The sequence below is a fragment of the Trichosporon asahii genome (genome assembly GCF_000293215.1).
Source record: "Trichosporon asahii var. asahii CBS 2479 unplaced genomic scaffold scaffold00003, whole genome shotgun sequence".
In the NCBI taxonomy this organism is placed as follows: Eukaryota; Fungi; Basidiomycota; class Tremellomycetes; order Trichosporonales; family Trichosporonaceae; genus Trichosporon; species Trichosporon asahii.
This window is the reverse complement of record NW_014040921.1, coordinates 723913-738994: the sequence shown is the minus strand read 5'-3', so window position 1 is coordinate 738994 and position 15082 is coordinate 723913. Positions and strand designations below refer to the sequence as shown.

At 59.5% G+C, this 15082-nt stretch overlaps 3 protein-coding genes across 3 annotated transcripts; 2 read left to right on the top strand and 1 right to left on the bottom strand.

Annotated features, from left to right (window-relative positions):
* Positions 1–2643: 2643 nt before the first annotated feature.
* On the bottom strand, positions 2644–3774 carry A1Q1_02106 (uncharacterized protein; the record flags this gene model as incomplete). The annotated part of the gene is made up of 1 exon (XM_014328636.1): positions 2644–3774. The coding sequence occupies one exon, from the start codon at positions 3772–3774 to the stop codon at positions 2644–2646; it is 1131 nt and encodes a 376-aa protein (XP_014184111.1).
* A 3924-nt stretch (positions 3775–7698) lies between these two features.
* Positions 7699–9368, top strand: A1Q1_02105 (uncharacterized protein; the record flags this gene model as incomplete). Its single annotated transcript, XM_014328635.1, has 4 exons — positions 7699–7872; positions 7936–8384; positions 8426–8728; positions 8825–9368. The coding sequence occupies 4 exons, from the start codon at positions 7699–7701 to the stop codon at positions 9366–9368; spliced, it is 1470 nt and encodes a 489-aa protein (XP_014184110.1).
* Positions 9369–11343: 1975 nt separating this feature from the next.
* A1Q1_02104 (component of the CCR4-NOT transcriptional complex, Ccr4p) lies at positions 11344–13710 on the top strand (the record flags this gene model as incomplete). The annotated part of the gene is made up of 1 exon (XM_014328634.1): positions 11344–13710. One exon carries the CDS (start codon positions 11344–11346, stop codon positions 13708–13710), a length of 2367 nt encoding a protein of 788 aa, XP_014184109.1.
* Between the last annotated feature and the right edge of the window lie 1372 nt (positions 13711–15082).

Sequence of the window (15082 nt, the reverse complement as noted above, 5' to 3'; positions counted from 1 at the left end):
ATAGACACATCCTAAAAAGCAGAATGCATGCGATATAGACTGCAAGGGTTGCGACCGTGTCGCACAAGTCCAGCGCGATAAGAAGGGGATCGGGTGGTGGCTATGCTACAGTGGTTGTCGAAGGAGTGCTAGGCTACAGTGGAAGGGAACGGTGATCTGGTACAGTGGGTGGGGGGCGTCGGGATACAGTGGGAGATGATACAGTGTCTGTCAGGTTGAGTGGCGGTCAGGGAGACGAAGGGGGCGTCGTCGGTGGAGAGAGACTCTCTCCGTCCTCCCTTGTGTGGAAGCGACGGATCATTTCCTCCTGCCTCTGAGTGAGTGCAAGGAGGATAGTGTTGCACTCGTCTAGCCGGGAAGGGTCTGTCATCAGCATCTGTGCACTGTGCTTGTGCGAGAACCATCACCGACAGAGGTGACAGGCCTCGGCGGTCCAGGCAAAGGGCGCAGGCCGTGCTGGGCCCTAACGCGGTTCAACGGCGACGGCATATTATTTGCAAAGGAGAGTGATAGGTGATACAGGTCGTTAGTCGTAAGGTCGTAAAGGCGATGAGTGAGCGGAGCCACCGCGAGAAAGAAACAAGAGGCAGGCGCGATAGATATATGTTGTTTGGCAGGACCGCAAAGTCCACCCGCCCTCCAGCCTCCATTGAGTTTATCAACAGTTCTTCCCGCGCCTCATTCCACACTTTGGGAACTTTAGTCCGCTCCATCTAACTTTCCCAAGATGGCGCCGAGGGCAGCGTGGTCGTGAGAGGGCGTGAGAGGGCGTGAGAGGCGTGATCAGACCCACCACAAAAGCTCGCCAAGGCTGCCCCGAAAGATCCCCGGGTCATCCTCAGGCTCCTGAGCAAAGTCTAGTTCACCCCGATCTCCCGGACCAGACTTTTCCGCAAGACGAAAGGAATGAGCTGAGTGGTGGGGGCCAAGAATAGTCTGCCTGGAACTAGTCGAACGAAGAAAACGTCAGTGGCGGGGCGGGTTGGAACTCCGCGGCAGTCGTGGGCGGATGTGTCGCCGCCAGATCTGGCTTCACTGCCGCATCAACCATGTTTAACAGCGCTGCGCGCTGCGCACAGGTCTATTCCGCACAACGTTTGTCCGCGCAGATTTCTTCCGTCGGTGTGGTGGTTGCAGTCATGTCCATGTCCTGTGACTGACAGGTGACCGTCGACAGCAAAGACAACTCGGAGAGATAGTGATGATCGCTCGTGTGCTGAGGCGTCGTGTGCGTGCGGCTGATGAGGCGCACCCCAAACACGGTCCCGAACAAGGAGCCCGCGACTCTGCTAGGCTGCTAAGTCTGGCGGCAACGGCGCCCGTGAGATCTGCTCTTGGCTGTCTCCGCCCCAAGTCCGACATCGGCCGTGCGGAGCAAAGAAAGCGCTGGAGAGGGGCGATCGTGTGCTCACAAGCGCGATCTGGGAATGGGGCCATTCCACAATCTGTGTCAGCACCGCAGCTCAGGCTGTATTTCCGTCGGAAGCGACGTTCGCCATCAGGCATATATTCGAGTTTAAGAGAACATGAGCCAGCTCGTAAGATACTGCAAAGAAGTCGGAGAGGTCTCCGCCTCCAAGATACCAAGATTTCCTAAGACATCACCTCGGCTGATAGTTCGTGCCACTAGCGTCGGGTGAGTTTGCAGCACGATGCGACGGACGAGCCACAGCTCTGGGTCAACTTGGACCCAGTGTCCCGTTGGAAAGTGGGTCTCGAGATGGCTCTATAACATCCTGGGTCGTCACCACCTGGTCCTCACTTTAGCTGGAACCAAGTGCCACTACGCTCACTATCGCGCTACACTACGGCCACCACCGACGACTAGCGATGCCGGTTTGTCGGGGCAGCCAACTCGGCACTCACTCGGCACCGTCACCTTCCACGTGGGGACTAGCACAAGAGACAACGCAGACGACTGTGCGCTGTGCACTACGCACACTATCCGTTATGTGGAGCCGAGCAAGAGCGACGCGTGCAATATATCGTCGACGCGCCCCGACGCCACTGGCTCGAAAGCCACACACTCTGTGATCATCCGTCACCCTGCGATTGTCACTCACCAACTACGTCATAATTGGCACGGAAGGGCGGACGTCTCCACTCGTACTCACATGCTCTAGTCTCCCACGGCGTGCTGATGCTGATGACGCCGACTCTCCCACGGCCACCTGCAGAAAATCACTCTGACGATGACGCCGTCCTGACTCTCCCACGCTAGCTTCTGCGCGTCGGACCAAGGCATTCCGCAACCCCGCCTCCCCCTGCCAGGACACCGCCAGGAGGGCCAGGACGGCCAGGAGACCGCCAGGACACAGCCAGGACCACAGCCGCAACCCTGCCGCTGCCGCTATTGTCACAACTCACTCACCGCCCAGGATTCACCAGGATCCTCATTCACTCCCCCGCCTGCCTTATCAATTTTCTCCACCGTCACCCACCCCTGCAGCCCCCCCCCACTCGCTTCTACCCCAAGCACAAACAAATCTTCGCCATAGCACACGAGTCATGCACAGTCTTCATACCAGATGGATGCGATTATACTACAGAAACAGAGACAGATGGAGGGAGGAGAGAGACACATTCGGGCTAAAAGCACAGACAACAAAGGGGACACACGGATCTACGCCACCACCACAGTGTTTATCTGTCGTAGTCGCGCATCCGCGCGGGCACCTGTGTCTCGCGCCGTGACCGTTCGCGGACCATCGGCTGAGTCTGCGTCTCGGACTGAACGCGGCGCATGCTAGTCGCGTCCTCGCTGTCCTTGGGGGAGCTCTCGCCCGATTTCCGCGGACTGGCCTCGGGCAGGCTGCTTGCGGAACCGGCAGGCGAGGTCGAACCACGTCGGGAAGCGCGTGTCGGTGGAACGCTCTCGGCCAGGCGCGAGCGCTTGCGGGGAGCAGAAGTTTCGTCCAGGGCACCGTCGACTTCAGTCTTGTCCTTGTCATCATCGGCAGATGTAACGGCGCGGAGAGGCGAGTTGACATTGACGACACCGTTACCGCCCACAGACACGGGGGCAAGCCCACTGGAGCGAGTGCGCTTCAGAGTGCGGGGTGTCGGGGTGTCGCCGCCATCCTCTGGTTCGGTTGTCGGGAGCTTATACTGGGCAGCTTCGGCGGCGTGAGCCTCGGCAGCGGCAGCTTCGGCGGAACGGGCACGCTGGGCGGCAACAGCTCGCTGGATGGGCGGGATCATCGGAGTCGGGGTCGGGGTGGCCACCGTGCTCGAACCGCGTGTTCCGCGACTGGATCGCAAAGCCTTGCGACGCCTGGCGAGCGCTGCCGCTGCACGAGCAGCTGCAGCGTTCTCCTTCTTCTGGCGAGCCTTTTCCTCCTCGGCCCGCTCAGCTCGGAGGAGCTCCTGCGGGGAGGGGATCGTGGAACGCGTGTTGGCGAGATCGTGGAGACGGTTGTAGGGGTGCACGGCGGGGCCAGTCGCAGGAATAGAGGGCGTAGGGGATGCGGCGGGGGTCTGGTGGGATGATCGCTTCTTGTTCGTCGGCGGCGGCGATGGCACCTTCGGGCGGACGAGGCAGCGAGCGACAATGGTCACGTTGAGGGGTCGCATTTTTGACGACAGGCGCTCCGACGCGGTGGAGGGGACGACAACAGCGCTCTTGCGGCGCTGGTTGAACGTCAAGACGGGGGCAGGAGGAGGAGTCGGCTCGCGGGGAGGAGCGACACTGAAGGACACGAAGCCTGAAGATTTGGTCTTGAGCCCCACGGCCGGGTCAGCCGGCGAGGCGAAGACGATGGGCTGAGGGGGCATCGCGACGGTAGCAATAGACTAACGCGCGAGCGAGATAGAGGAGACCAGGGAGAGGGAGGGAAGGAGCTCTGCTCGCTGGATGGGGGTGGCAAGAGTTGTGGACTGGGATGAGTGAGAGTTTAGCGGAGCGTGTTGGGGTGGGGAGGAGTGGGATGTTGCAGTGGTGTTGTGATGTGCGGAGGTGAGGGAAAAAGTTGAGAGGGGTTGTAGAAGGTATACTCTGAGCAAGAGGTAGACAGAAGAGTAGATGGGAGGTCGTGCTTGCTGTTCTTGATGAAGAGTATGGGGGAAGGAGAAGGCAGCGTTGTTGGATGGAGGCTATGAGTATGCCGTGTACCCCGGGAGGAGGGGGAGCACCCACCACCGCACGGCCGTATCACTGTTGGACTCGCCGACCAGTGGTGGAGGTCATTTCTGATTGCGATCAAGCCGGGCTACAGGGCGCCAAGGGACGTGAGGACCGGCCCCGCGGCCCAGCCTCGCGATGGTTCCTCGTTAGGCCCATCAGTGCCACGTGCGTATGTGGGGGGCACGCTCAACTCCACCTACAGAAAAGCACACAGGCGCGTCCTTTGGTCTAAAAATTGCTCCCGCAAACCGTTCAGCTTAGCACAGCGATCACAGTCAGGTCCCGGCTTCATTGTGCATTTTAGCCGTTGAAACCCACCGATCCGGCGTCGTCCGTCGCTTGTCACTCCGGCCCTTGCTCCCCAACACATCGCCCCAGCACCACCGTCACATCCAGTATATCCAGCAGTGTGTGGCATGACGTCCTCCACACACAGTGGGTGACGGAGCCTCGGTCACTAGCGCGTTCGTGCGGAGCTAGGTGTTGCGTGCGCACTCCTCGGTGACAGACAATACAACTACGCATTGTACATGTGCGTGTGAGTCGCATTGACGTTGTGAGCCTGGGGCCTGTGTGTTTCGGTGCTTCGAGCTAGTGTGCGCTAGCCATTGTCCTGATTGTAGCGGTCCAATAATCCAGTCCGTAATATAGGGTGCACGGGCTGTGTCACACGCCTTTCCCACCAGCCTGAACACTGACCGCATTGTAAATGGTAACGCAGCGGTGCAACTGGACGCAGGCGGTGATGCATGTGCGTGCGTATGTGGCTCTATGTAATCGGCAGTCTAGGTTCCCCTGTCGCCGCGGCAGGAGTATGCACACAAGTGACTGAAGAACAGGCAGCGCCAAGACACAGTTCACCCCTTGCTGATACCCGATACCGGGAAAATCGGGCTGACCGACGTTCTGCTGAGGCAATTCACGTGACTGGCACGTGAAGGCGATAAGGATTGGCTTCTGGATTCTTAATTCTGGATTCGAAAAAGAAAAGTTGGACAGCGGACGCGGTCCGGCGACAAAAAGGTCCGAGCTGCAGGCAGGTTATCCACGGTGGGATGATTTGACCCAACCGGCCCTCTGTGCCTGAAAACCCTGCTGTTCCTGAACACCAGGTCTTACCAGGCATGAGGCCCAACCTTGATCCATCGATCCACGCAATGAGATTCCACCTCTCCTCCGGTCCAATTGCTGCCATTAATGATGTTGCCGCTAAGAACTTCTCGTAACCTTGCACTCCCCAGCCCCATCGATGATCTATCGAGGGTGCCCCATGCCGTCTCGGCGTGAGCGGCGGATTTTAATCTGCGTTTCCTAGTCTCCCAATGATCCATCAAACGGCCCGGCGGCTGGCTCAGACACTTATACTCACGTTGAAACATATTTCTTCCCCGTCTCTATCGAGGGTGCCCCATGCCGTCTCGGCGTGAGCGGCGGATTTTAATCTGCGTTTCCTAGTCTCCCAATGATCCATCAAACGGCCCGGCGGCTGGCTCAGACACTTATACTCACGTTGAAACATATTTCTTCCCCGTCTCTTTCATCAGAGTTCAGCGGGATATGCATTCTCGAAGGCTCAGTCGGGAGTGATGTCAGAGGCTGATGGCAAGATCTCGCTGCATGGCAACCGGGGCACCCGATCCGCGATCCAGACCTCGCTGTATGCACGACCGATAGAACAGGACGCACGTATGCACGTACAGCGCACGCAGAGGCGCAAACGGCGCCCGCCGACGGGACGCTGGCGCGCTAGGCAGTCACGACCGCTGTATATCAGTCGCTGCGGCGACCGCCATGCCGCCGTGCCCGCTTCTGCACCTGGGCGCGCCTCCGTGCTGCGCTGCTAATCCTGGCCGCCACAATTGCTTAGTTAGCGAACCGGAATATACGTACGCCATCTAGGACTTAGTCCCAGGGCCCAGGTCTAAGGTCCGAGGCCGCCCTTTACGTCTTCTGCGCAAGCCACGCACGCGGCTACTCGGACGAGGCAGCATAAGGCCCTGGCTCCCCACCCTGCATGCATATATCTGCCGAGCGCTCAAGGCTGTCGGCTGCCGGCCATGTCGGGTGCGCCGCGGACGGGAGGCGCTTCGGCGTCTCGGTGGTGGTACATACCTTCACTCAGGCGCAGGCTAGCAGGCGGGGGCGGTGACCAACCCCTCGAGGATTATGTTTGCATCGGCGAACAAGTGATTGATGACTGGAGGAAAGTTTGGTGTAGTGGATCTTGGGTGGACGGCTGGAAGGGCACAATGAGGGCAGGCTGTGGTATGTGCAAGGGTTGTCCGAGAGGCATTGTGGGGATCGGAGGGGAGCTTCACGGCCCGACCAGAGTGTAGACGGCGGCAGGCGAGGTTTGGGCCTGAGAGTATGGCAGCTCCCCCGCACCCGCAGGTCGGCCATGCTTCTCGCCCATGGCCGTCTCGTCTCGACCGCTGCCCGCTGACCTGCTGACCGTTGGCCGTTGCCGCTGAATTACTCAGAATAATCGGGCGTAAGATCAGGAGCCAGGCGAACAACGCAGTCAGGTGTCCTGGCTTGGCTTTGACTTCTCGGCGCGCTTCCCTGTCCCCAGCAACCGACCAGTCGCCCTCCCTACCGTTCCCCTCGCTCCTCCCACATCCTTGTTGCATTGTACAAACACTCTACCATCGCGACACACAACGCGCTCGACGCATACACGCTCCGAAATCATCCCCTACTCCCCGCCTCCCCCTCTGTGCATCGCCCCGCTCATTGCGATCACCGATTTTCCGTTATCAGTCGAAACACTTTCGTCTCAGCATAACCGGGGTGCCGCTCAGCCAACCACCCGCCGCTTATATCCGTGTGCTGAAATCGACTAGACTGTTGCGACGCAGCTCGACTCACAGGTCTTGCGCATCACTGTCGACATTCTTGCATACGGTCTCACCCAGTTCACATCGACTACTGCTTTCAACGGTCCCACGAGCGGCGGCATCCCCTCGCCAATACTACTATTCGTGGTCGACTAAGGCGGTCATTACTCCCGGCCTGCGAACTCTATTGATCTCCAGTCGGCACCCTATCTCCGCCGCCTCGCCGCTTTGCCTTGACTGGGCTCACTAGCACTAAGTCTTGGTACAACCCTGTCGTAGCCGCCTGCCCCGCCTCCGCCCTTTGGCACAGGCTCCTACGGCCAACTTCGGTCCCCAAATCGCTCGACACACATACTTCTGTCCTCGCCATCTGCGATTGCGATAGCGACCGCAACTGCACGGCATCTCCACTCAGCGCTCGACCCCTCGCCATTGTCACCCTAGCATTGCCGCACGACAATAAGCCCGAGCGCGCAAGCGAGGCTCTGGGTCTCCTCGCACTGGCATCTGTCGCCTGCGGCTAGCAATTGCAATAGTGGACACCGTCTCTGTTGGACGCACACCACACGCGCCGACAACGCCCCCGACACACGACCTTCGCAGCGGCCCACCTCCATCACACGACGGTCATCTTCAATTCCCATATCCGTCTTCCCCACGAACTCTACTGTCTGTCACCCAGCTGTCACACAGTCCTAATATCACTTCGCACCCTTTGTCTGTCTACCATATCACACCATGGCGGCGATCAAGGCCTACGTTCCCCGCAACTCATCCCTTCCCCCGTCGTCGAATGCCGGCTCGCCCTCCCCATCAACGCTTCCTAAACGTCCCGCGTACGTGCCTCGGTCTACAACGCAGTCGCCGAGTGCCAGCGATACTCTGAAGAACGATGCCGAGCAGATTCTCAAGGTGAGTACAGATTGGCCGCCGATCTGTGTAGCTTTCGGGGTCGTTAGTGCTGACTTCCTTCAGCTTCTGGCGAAGCTTCCTGCGCCTCTGACCTCATCGCTCCCCAAAACATTCGTCTCATCTCCCCGTCCAGCCAGCCAGAGCTCAATAGGCAGCTCCAAGTACTCATCGTTCAAGGCGTTTGCTCGTGCTGTGAAGCGAAAGAGCTCTGATGACGACGAATCGAATGGGCTGGGATTGAGCGGTACGGGGTCGAGCAAGCGACCGGAACTGAAGCGCGCTCGCACGGATAACTCGGCTACCGGTCCGGCTGCTACTCCGTCCTCCCACGAATTAACGCGCTCAATATCGGCCACCAACAGCAGCGGTCTCACGCCTCCCACAAGATCGGCACACTTGTCGTCACCGCACCGACCTGCACGTAGCAGTTTGCGACATGAGATCAAGGAGCGCAAGGCCGGGCAGGGAACTGCCGATTGGTCGAAGGACCAATGGAGCAGTCTGTTCCAGAGGTGAGTACGAGAAGTGCGATGAGATAACTAACATGCCACAGCTTGGGGACTCGCGCGCACTCTCTCAAGCGCTACGGCGATGCGTTCCTCAACCCCGCAGGTGCCAAGGGGCATCTGCGAGGCCGCGTGAGTGAGGACCCGCTGCGTGCTGTTCTCTACCTCACCGACTCGCTGTGTCTGTACCTCTTCCGCATCTTTTGCGAGGAGCGCATGTATGGTTACACCAAAACCGACTCTATCGTCCAGCTCGACGGACTTCGCGGCTTCATCGCAGGGCGATGGCAGAGCCGGCTCAAGTCTGACGATGCGCACCGAGACCTTATCCGTGGCATGATCGGATTCATGTGAGTGCCTAGCTGATTCCCCGCTGACTTTAACAGTTACCTTGTTGAGGCCGTCACGCAATACCAGATCTCAACGACAGACCTCCACAAGCTCAGTCGGAGGGCTAAGGACCTCTCGACTCCCCATTCCTCGAGCGCCCCACTGGCCAACGGCTCGGCGAATGGAACACACGGCTCCTCCGCGTCGAACCACGGACCGTCACCAGCTTCCTCGAGCGCCTCTCCAGGTGCGCTGGCTCGCTCGCCTGCGTCGACGAGCTCTGAGATCCCGCCAGACGTTCTCAAGCTCTTGACGACGACCGCTTCTGCCTCCACCAATGCTTCGAAGGCTATCCTGGCGTCGCGTCATCACCTCTCGCTCCGCACCTTGCGCAACTCGTTCCCTACCACCTGGGATCGCGCGGTCAACTCTGAGCTAGCCGAGGACATTATGCCCGCGCCCGGCGACTCGCTCGGCTGCGCCCGATTCCTCGACATTGACGATCCAGACACGTTCGCCTGGCCGATTGAGCTCGGCATGCAGAACGCCATCGCTCACGTCGCCGTATTTGGACGCGCGCTCGTCCGAGAGTTCTCGGAGGTCGCAGGGAAGCCATGGGAGGCGGTACTCACTGAGGCCGACAGCCCTGACGCCCGGTAACAGCGGCCGTGGCAGCTCCCCGCACGTACGCCTGCACGAGCATCGGCTTTCGCCCCTCATCCTGTCTCACCCCTACCCAGCTACAGTCTCGCAGTCGGGGCTGTTGCAGGTTGCCATCACTCTCCTGATCGACTTGACTGGTGTGATCAGGTCTCGATCTTCCCCTTGCCATCTTGTCTAACCTTCAACGAAGACTTATTGATGAAACGAAACTGTCAACCCCTATCCGATATGATGGAGAAGAACCTAATCATTGTCCGCGACTGCGAGTTGAAGATCGCAGATGGATGGAAGCAGAGGATCAGCAGGCTTAATTGTTTCATCCGACGCGAAGGATGGTGCCTCAGTCAATGGTCAACGGCGGCCGTGGCTGCGGCGGCGATTGAGGAGAAGTAGAAGCTAAGAGATTCATCTATTGTATTTGCGCATGTAACATTGTATTGAACAAGAGAACGGCTAGAACAGAGATCGAGAATGCACTCAGCCGCAAGTGAAATGAGGCAGGGACAATGGGTTTACGGTGTTCGAGTGGGATCGACGTTAGGGTCAGATGGATGACCGGTCACGGCATCAGGTCCGTACGGCAGAATAGAGCGGCAGGAGTCAGTGTGACAGAAGCGTACGCTACTTTGGCTGGTTTGTGGAAAGTGCCGTGCATGGATGCGGCCCAGCTAGGCTGTGTGGGCGGCTGCACAGTCTGCCACAGCCCCGAGCGCCGGACGGCGGTGCGTGGCAGCACAGGCCCGCGGTACGCTGTGCGGTAGCTACGGTGGCTACGGTGGCTACGGTGCCATGGTGGGCGTGCACGGCGCACACGGTGGATGGTCTGTGGTGGGGAATGTAACACCGAAACGCCGTGTGGTGGTGCTCATGTGCGGCACCTGTGGCGAGCGGGCAGGGTGGAGAGGGCCAAAGGCACGCGCACAGAATTCAATCTGGCGGCGGAGCCCTGAGGGATTGACGGTGCTGACTGGCTGGAACTGCGCTATGCAGGCTGGGCTGGGTATGTCCTGGCTGGGCGGCACTCGACTATGGTGGGTGATTCTGGTGCACGAATGCTGCAGGCTGACTGGCTGAGAGACTGAGAGGATCACTGGATCACTGGGTGATGCTGGCTCGCTAGGCTGGCACGCTCGCTCACCGTAGTGGGACAGCCAGGATGCCCAGGCATGACGGCCCAGCAAAGCTGAGAGCTGTCCACTCACCACCAGCCTAGCTCCCTCTCCCCTATCCACCCCGCACTTGACAGTCCTGCACGCCTCCTCCTCGCCAACTCATCACCCTTCGTCACTACTACTCTTCACTTCCATCCATCCACCCCTTCCTCCTACTCTCGACCACACCACTGCGTCTTTTGTCTCATTCTACCCACAGCACACAACCCAACCCTAACCCCGCCCACTGCTTTCCCGCCGCCCCCGCATCGGCCCGACAACGACAAAGCAGAGCAATCCGCGCAAAGCACGCACCCGGCTAGCCCCACATTCGATAATCCTATCCCTTCCCGACATCCATAGGGTAGTATCATCGTCCGCTCGCCACGCAATTTGCCCTTTGCCTGCTTGCTTGCATCCCTCCTCTTCGTCGACCGTCATCCTGCAACCCCCCTTGCACATCCGACCCCCGTAATCGATCCATACCAACCGCATCCACGCTCGACAGACACGCTATTGTATTCGCAAGCCGATTTTACATTAGCTGTTGCCATTCAGTGACCTAATCCTCCCCTCTTAACCCTTGCGCGCGCTCTTGGCCACATCGGCTTCGGCACGCCTCTACGTCCGACGCTCACCAGGCGACACGGCACGCTCATGCCTCCCCCCTTGGCGACTCGTTCTTTTCTCGAATCCTTGTCTTCAACCCCTCGGGATCCTCGAATCCTCTCCAGCAGCACTCTTTGTTCGTGTGGACTCTTGCGTCTTGACGTGAAAGTTTTGCTGACACCCACCAGCTCCCCGGATAGACCCACCGCTGGATGTTCTACTCTCAGCAAGCGGCCGGCTCCTCGCAGGCCAAGCATCACGACGCGGGCGGCTCCGGACCGATTGGTGAAATCGGCCTTGGTGGCCGAGGACCGCTAGGCGGTAATGGCGGCGGCAGCAACGGAGGAGGCAACGGAGGTTGGGGCCGGCATCCAGCCGCCTTCAACCCCATGTCCTCCGGTGCGTTTGGCGGCAGCAGCGGCGCCAACGGGATCTTTGGCGGTCCTCCAGGAGGAGGCCACCACGGTCCCGGCCCCCATGTTCACCCCCACCACGGCGGATTACACCATGGTCCTCAACACACGCCTTTCGGCAGCAGCGGCGGCTCTGGATTACACCTCGGGCAGCAGCACTCTGGCGGCATGGGTTTAGGACACGGTCCCGGACAGTACGGCAGCGGACTCGGCGGCGGCATGGGCTTTGGCGGCAGCCAGCAGACGAGCCCACCTCGAGCTGCGGCTGAGGCTGCGATGCCCCTGACTCCGTTCTGGCAGCAGCAACTCCTGCGCGCAGAAACTTCTCGGGTAGCCAGCTCGCCTCATCACCGTGCACGCTCGGCAGCCATGGCTTCGCGCATGAGCAACAAGCCAGCTGCTGTCACCATCATGGACCCGAACCGCCCAACGTCGGCCGCAGGCACGCCAGGGACACCCAACGGAACTCACCGAAGGAACGCGTCGAGCGCTATCACCGCTTCTCCCGCAAACACGGCAGCCACGGCGGACGACAACGCGACCACTGTTTCATCAACTGCTGGAACCACTGTGGCTGACCCGATGAACCCTGCGCAGCCGCCCGCGCCGGCGTCCAAGCAGGAAGAGCCGTATGAGCCGTGGACCGGCCTTGATCTCGGCGGTATCAGGCTTAAGACGCTGTCACCGTCGCTGTTCGCCTTTTCGCACATCACGTCACTGTACATCAACCACAATAACCTCAAGGTCCTCCCGCCTGCGATCTCAAACCTGAAGCAGCTCACCCTTCTCGATGCGACATCGAACGAGCTTGGTTCCCTGCCTCCTGAGATTGGTGTGTTGTGCAAGCTCAAGGAGCTGCTCGTTTTCGACAACAACCTCACCACTCTCCCGACTGAGATCGGCGGCCTCTACCAGCTCGAGGTCCTTGGTATCGACGGCAACCCGATGGATGAGAACGTGCGCAAGATGATCGCCGACCAGGGAACGCAGGCTCTGATTGCCCACTACCGTGACATCCATCAGAGCGAGGCTCCTCCCGAGCGTACTTGGATCGAGATCGAGCCCGACATTTCCTCTCCCTCCGACCAGACCGAGTCGTTCACCGTCCTCACGTACAACATCCTCTGCCCTTCCTTTGCCCCCTCGACCTCGTACGCCTACACGCCCGCGTGGGCCCTCGACTGGCAGTACCGCCGAGAGACGCTCCTCGAGGAACTCGTCAACGCTTCTGCTGACATTGTCTGTCTGCAGGAGATTGACAGCGAGCAGTACTCGGAGTGGTTCTACCCCAAGCTCAAGGAGCGGGGCTACGACGGCGCGCACTACCCGCGCACGCGTGCTCGCACCATGTCGGCCGACGATGCCAAGCTCATTGACGGTTGTGCGACGTTCTGGAAGCGGGACAAGTTCCAGCTCATCGAGACGCAGGTCATCGAGTTCAACCAGATTGCTCTGCACAAGACGGACATGCGCACGGAGGACATGTTCAACCGTGTCATGTCGCGCGACAATATCGCGACCGTCGCGCTGCTCGAGTTTATCAAGACTGGAGCTCGTCTCGTCGCCGCCAACGCGCACATCTACTGGGACCACCGGTTCCGAGATGTCAAGCTTGTGCAGATCGGTATGATGATGGAGCGTCTCGAGGAGGTTATGGCCGACTTTGCCTCTTTACCCCCCAAGCCGGCCAGCGAGGACGGACCCGCGCCGCCCAAGTACGACCGGACGCAGAAGGGTCGCGACATCCCGCTCATCATGTGCGTGGACTTGAACTCGCTCGCCAACTCGGGCGTGTACGAGTACATCACCAAGGGCGAGGTGCCGGGCAACCACGAGGACTTTATGGACCACACGTACGGACCGTACACGAACAAGGGCCTGAAGCACGGTCTCGGGCTGAAGTCGTCGTGCGAGAGCTTTGGCGAAATGCGGATGACCAACTACACTCCGACGTTCGCCGAGGCCATCGACTACGTGTTCTACTCGCCGCGCTCGCTCAAGGTGACGAGCGTGCTCGGCGACGTCGACCGCAAGTACCTGAGCCGGGTCGTCGGGTTCCCGAACGCGTACTTCCCCTCGGACCACATCCCCGTGTTCGCCCAGTTCCGTGTCAAGGGCAAGGAGAGCGCGGCCGACAAGCCGACGTACAACTCGTACCATCACTAGAGCTGAGCAGGTACCTGTATCACCACCACTGCCGCCTTATAATAGAGTAGACAACCTTGTTGCTTCATTTTCTGGGCATTTTCCTCTCTCTCTCATCCCCTTTCCGCTCGGAAAGGACCAAGTAGTACCAGCCATAGCCACAACATCTGCCCATTTAGCATCAACAACCAACCAACCCAACCAATCAACATAACATTGGCTCTATCGCGTCGCTAGCTCGCGCCGCTGCCCTTGGTACTACACCTCCGGCAGCGTAGACTGTTTGTGTGTCGAAAGTAAAGTGTACGAGGGAACAAGTATGAATCGTGTCTTGAGTGAATGTTGCATGGTGATTATAGGGACGATCGTACGGTGTCGTGTGCGGCGTGAGGGATGAGCGTGAGTGTCGTCAGGGACTGTGCACATGACGCAAGTCTGGGCTCTCGGTTTCTTCTGGGCCAGTGTCCATTTTTAGCCGCAGCTCGGTGCTGGCGGCGACCTCTGCGTTCCCTGCAGATGCAATTCAGCGGTAGGATGGGTACAACTGTAACCAAGCAGCGGATCCATGATGGAAAAGGCAAGAGAGGCGAATTCGGCGTACGAGCCGCGCCGCTCGCCTTCCCTGCTGAGCCCCACCGAGGGCCCGTCGGGCAGGGGTCTGAAGCAGGGGAAGACTATCGGGTTCGGCCGACAGTGATGTCCTGCCCGCCCCTCCCCATGTGGGTTCCCTCGGTACGGTGTATATCCTCTCGTCCTCTGCGCTCCGCTCTCGGCGCCGTCTCTACACTTACGCGTCAGGCGTCAGACGACCAAGTGCAGGCGTGCAGCGGCCCGTTTTTCGAGACCTAGACCCATGGCCCCTTGATCATCCACGAGCCGCTGCTCCATTTCGACATCTGGTCGCTCCAGCTCGACATCGATCTTGACTCTGCACATCTCTTCAGTGCGTATCACACTCTATCTCTTATCGACGCTAGTGTTTGCGCAGCCACCACCAGCGCTATCGGCACACGAATCCGACACTGGTACCATTTCGGGCCGGCGCGACCGATATCGATAAGTCCCCGCAGCGTCGCCGCCGTTACATTCGGCACCAACAAGTGTTGTGTGCTTACACGTTCGATACATTTGACATACACACACTTTCTCAACATCTTTGCGATCTTGACCGGTGTGATTTCGGGGAAGACAGCGACCGACGGCCACACCGACACCGCTGATTCATCACCGAGCATTCCGCGCTCCAGCTCTCATCATCCCACGTCCCCACGCTCTTTTCGGTCTTGAAGACAGCGCCAATCCGACTCTGCTGATCCCGACTGGGTTTTCTTCTTGCATATAAGCCGACCAGGACGGCAGGCTGATCACCCCGATTGCAGATCACGTTATCCCG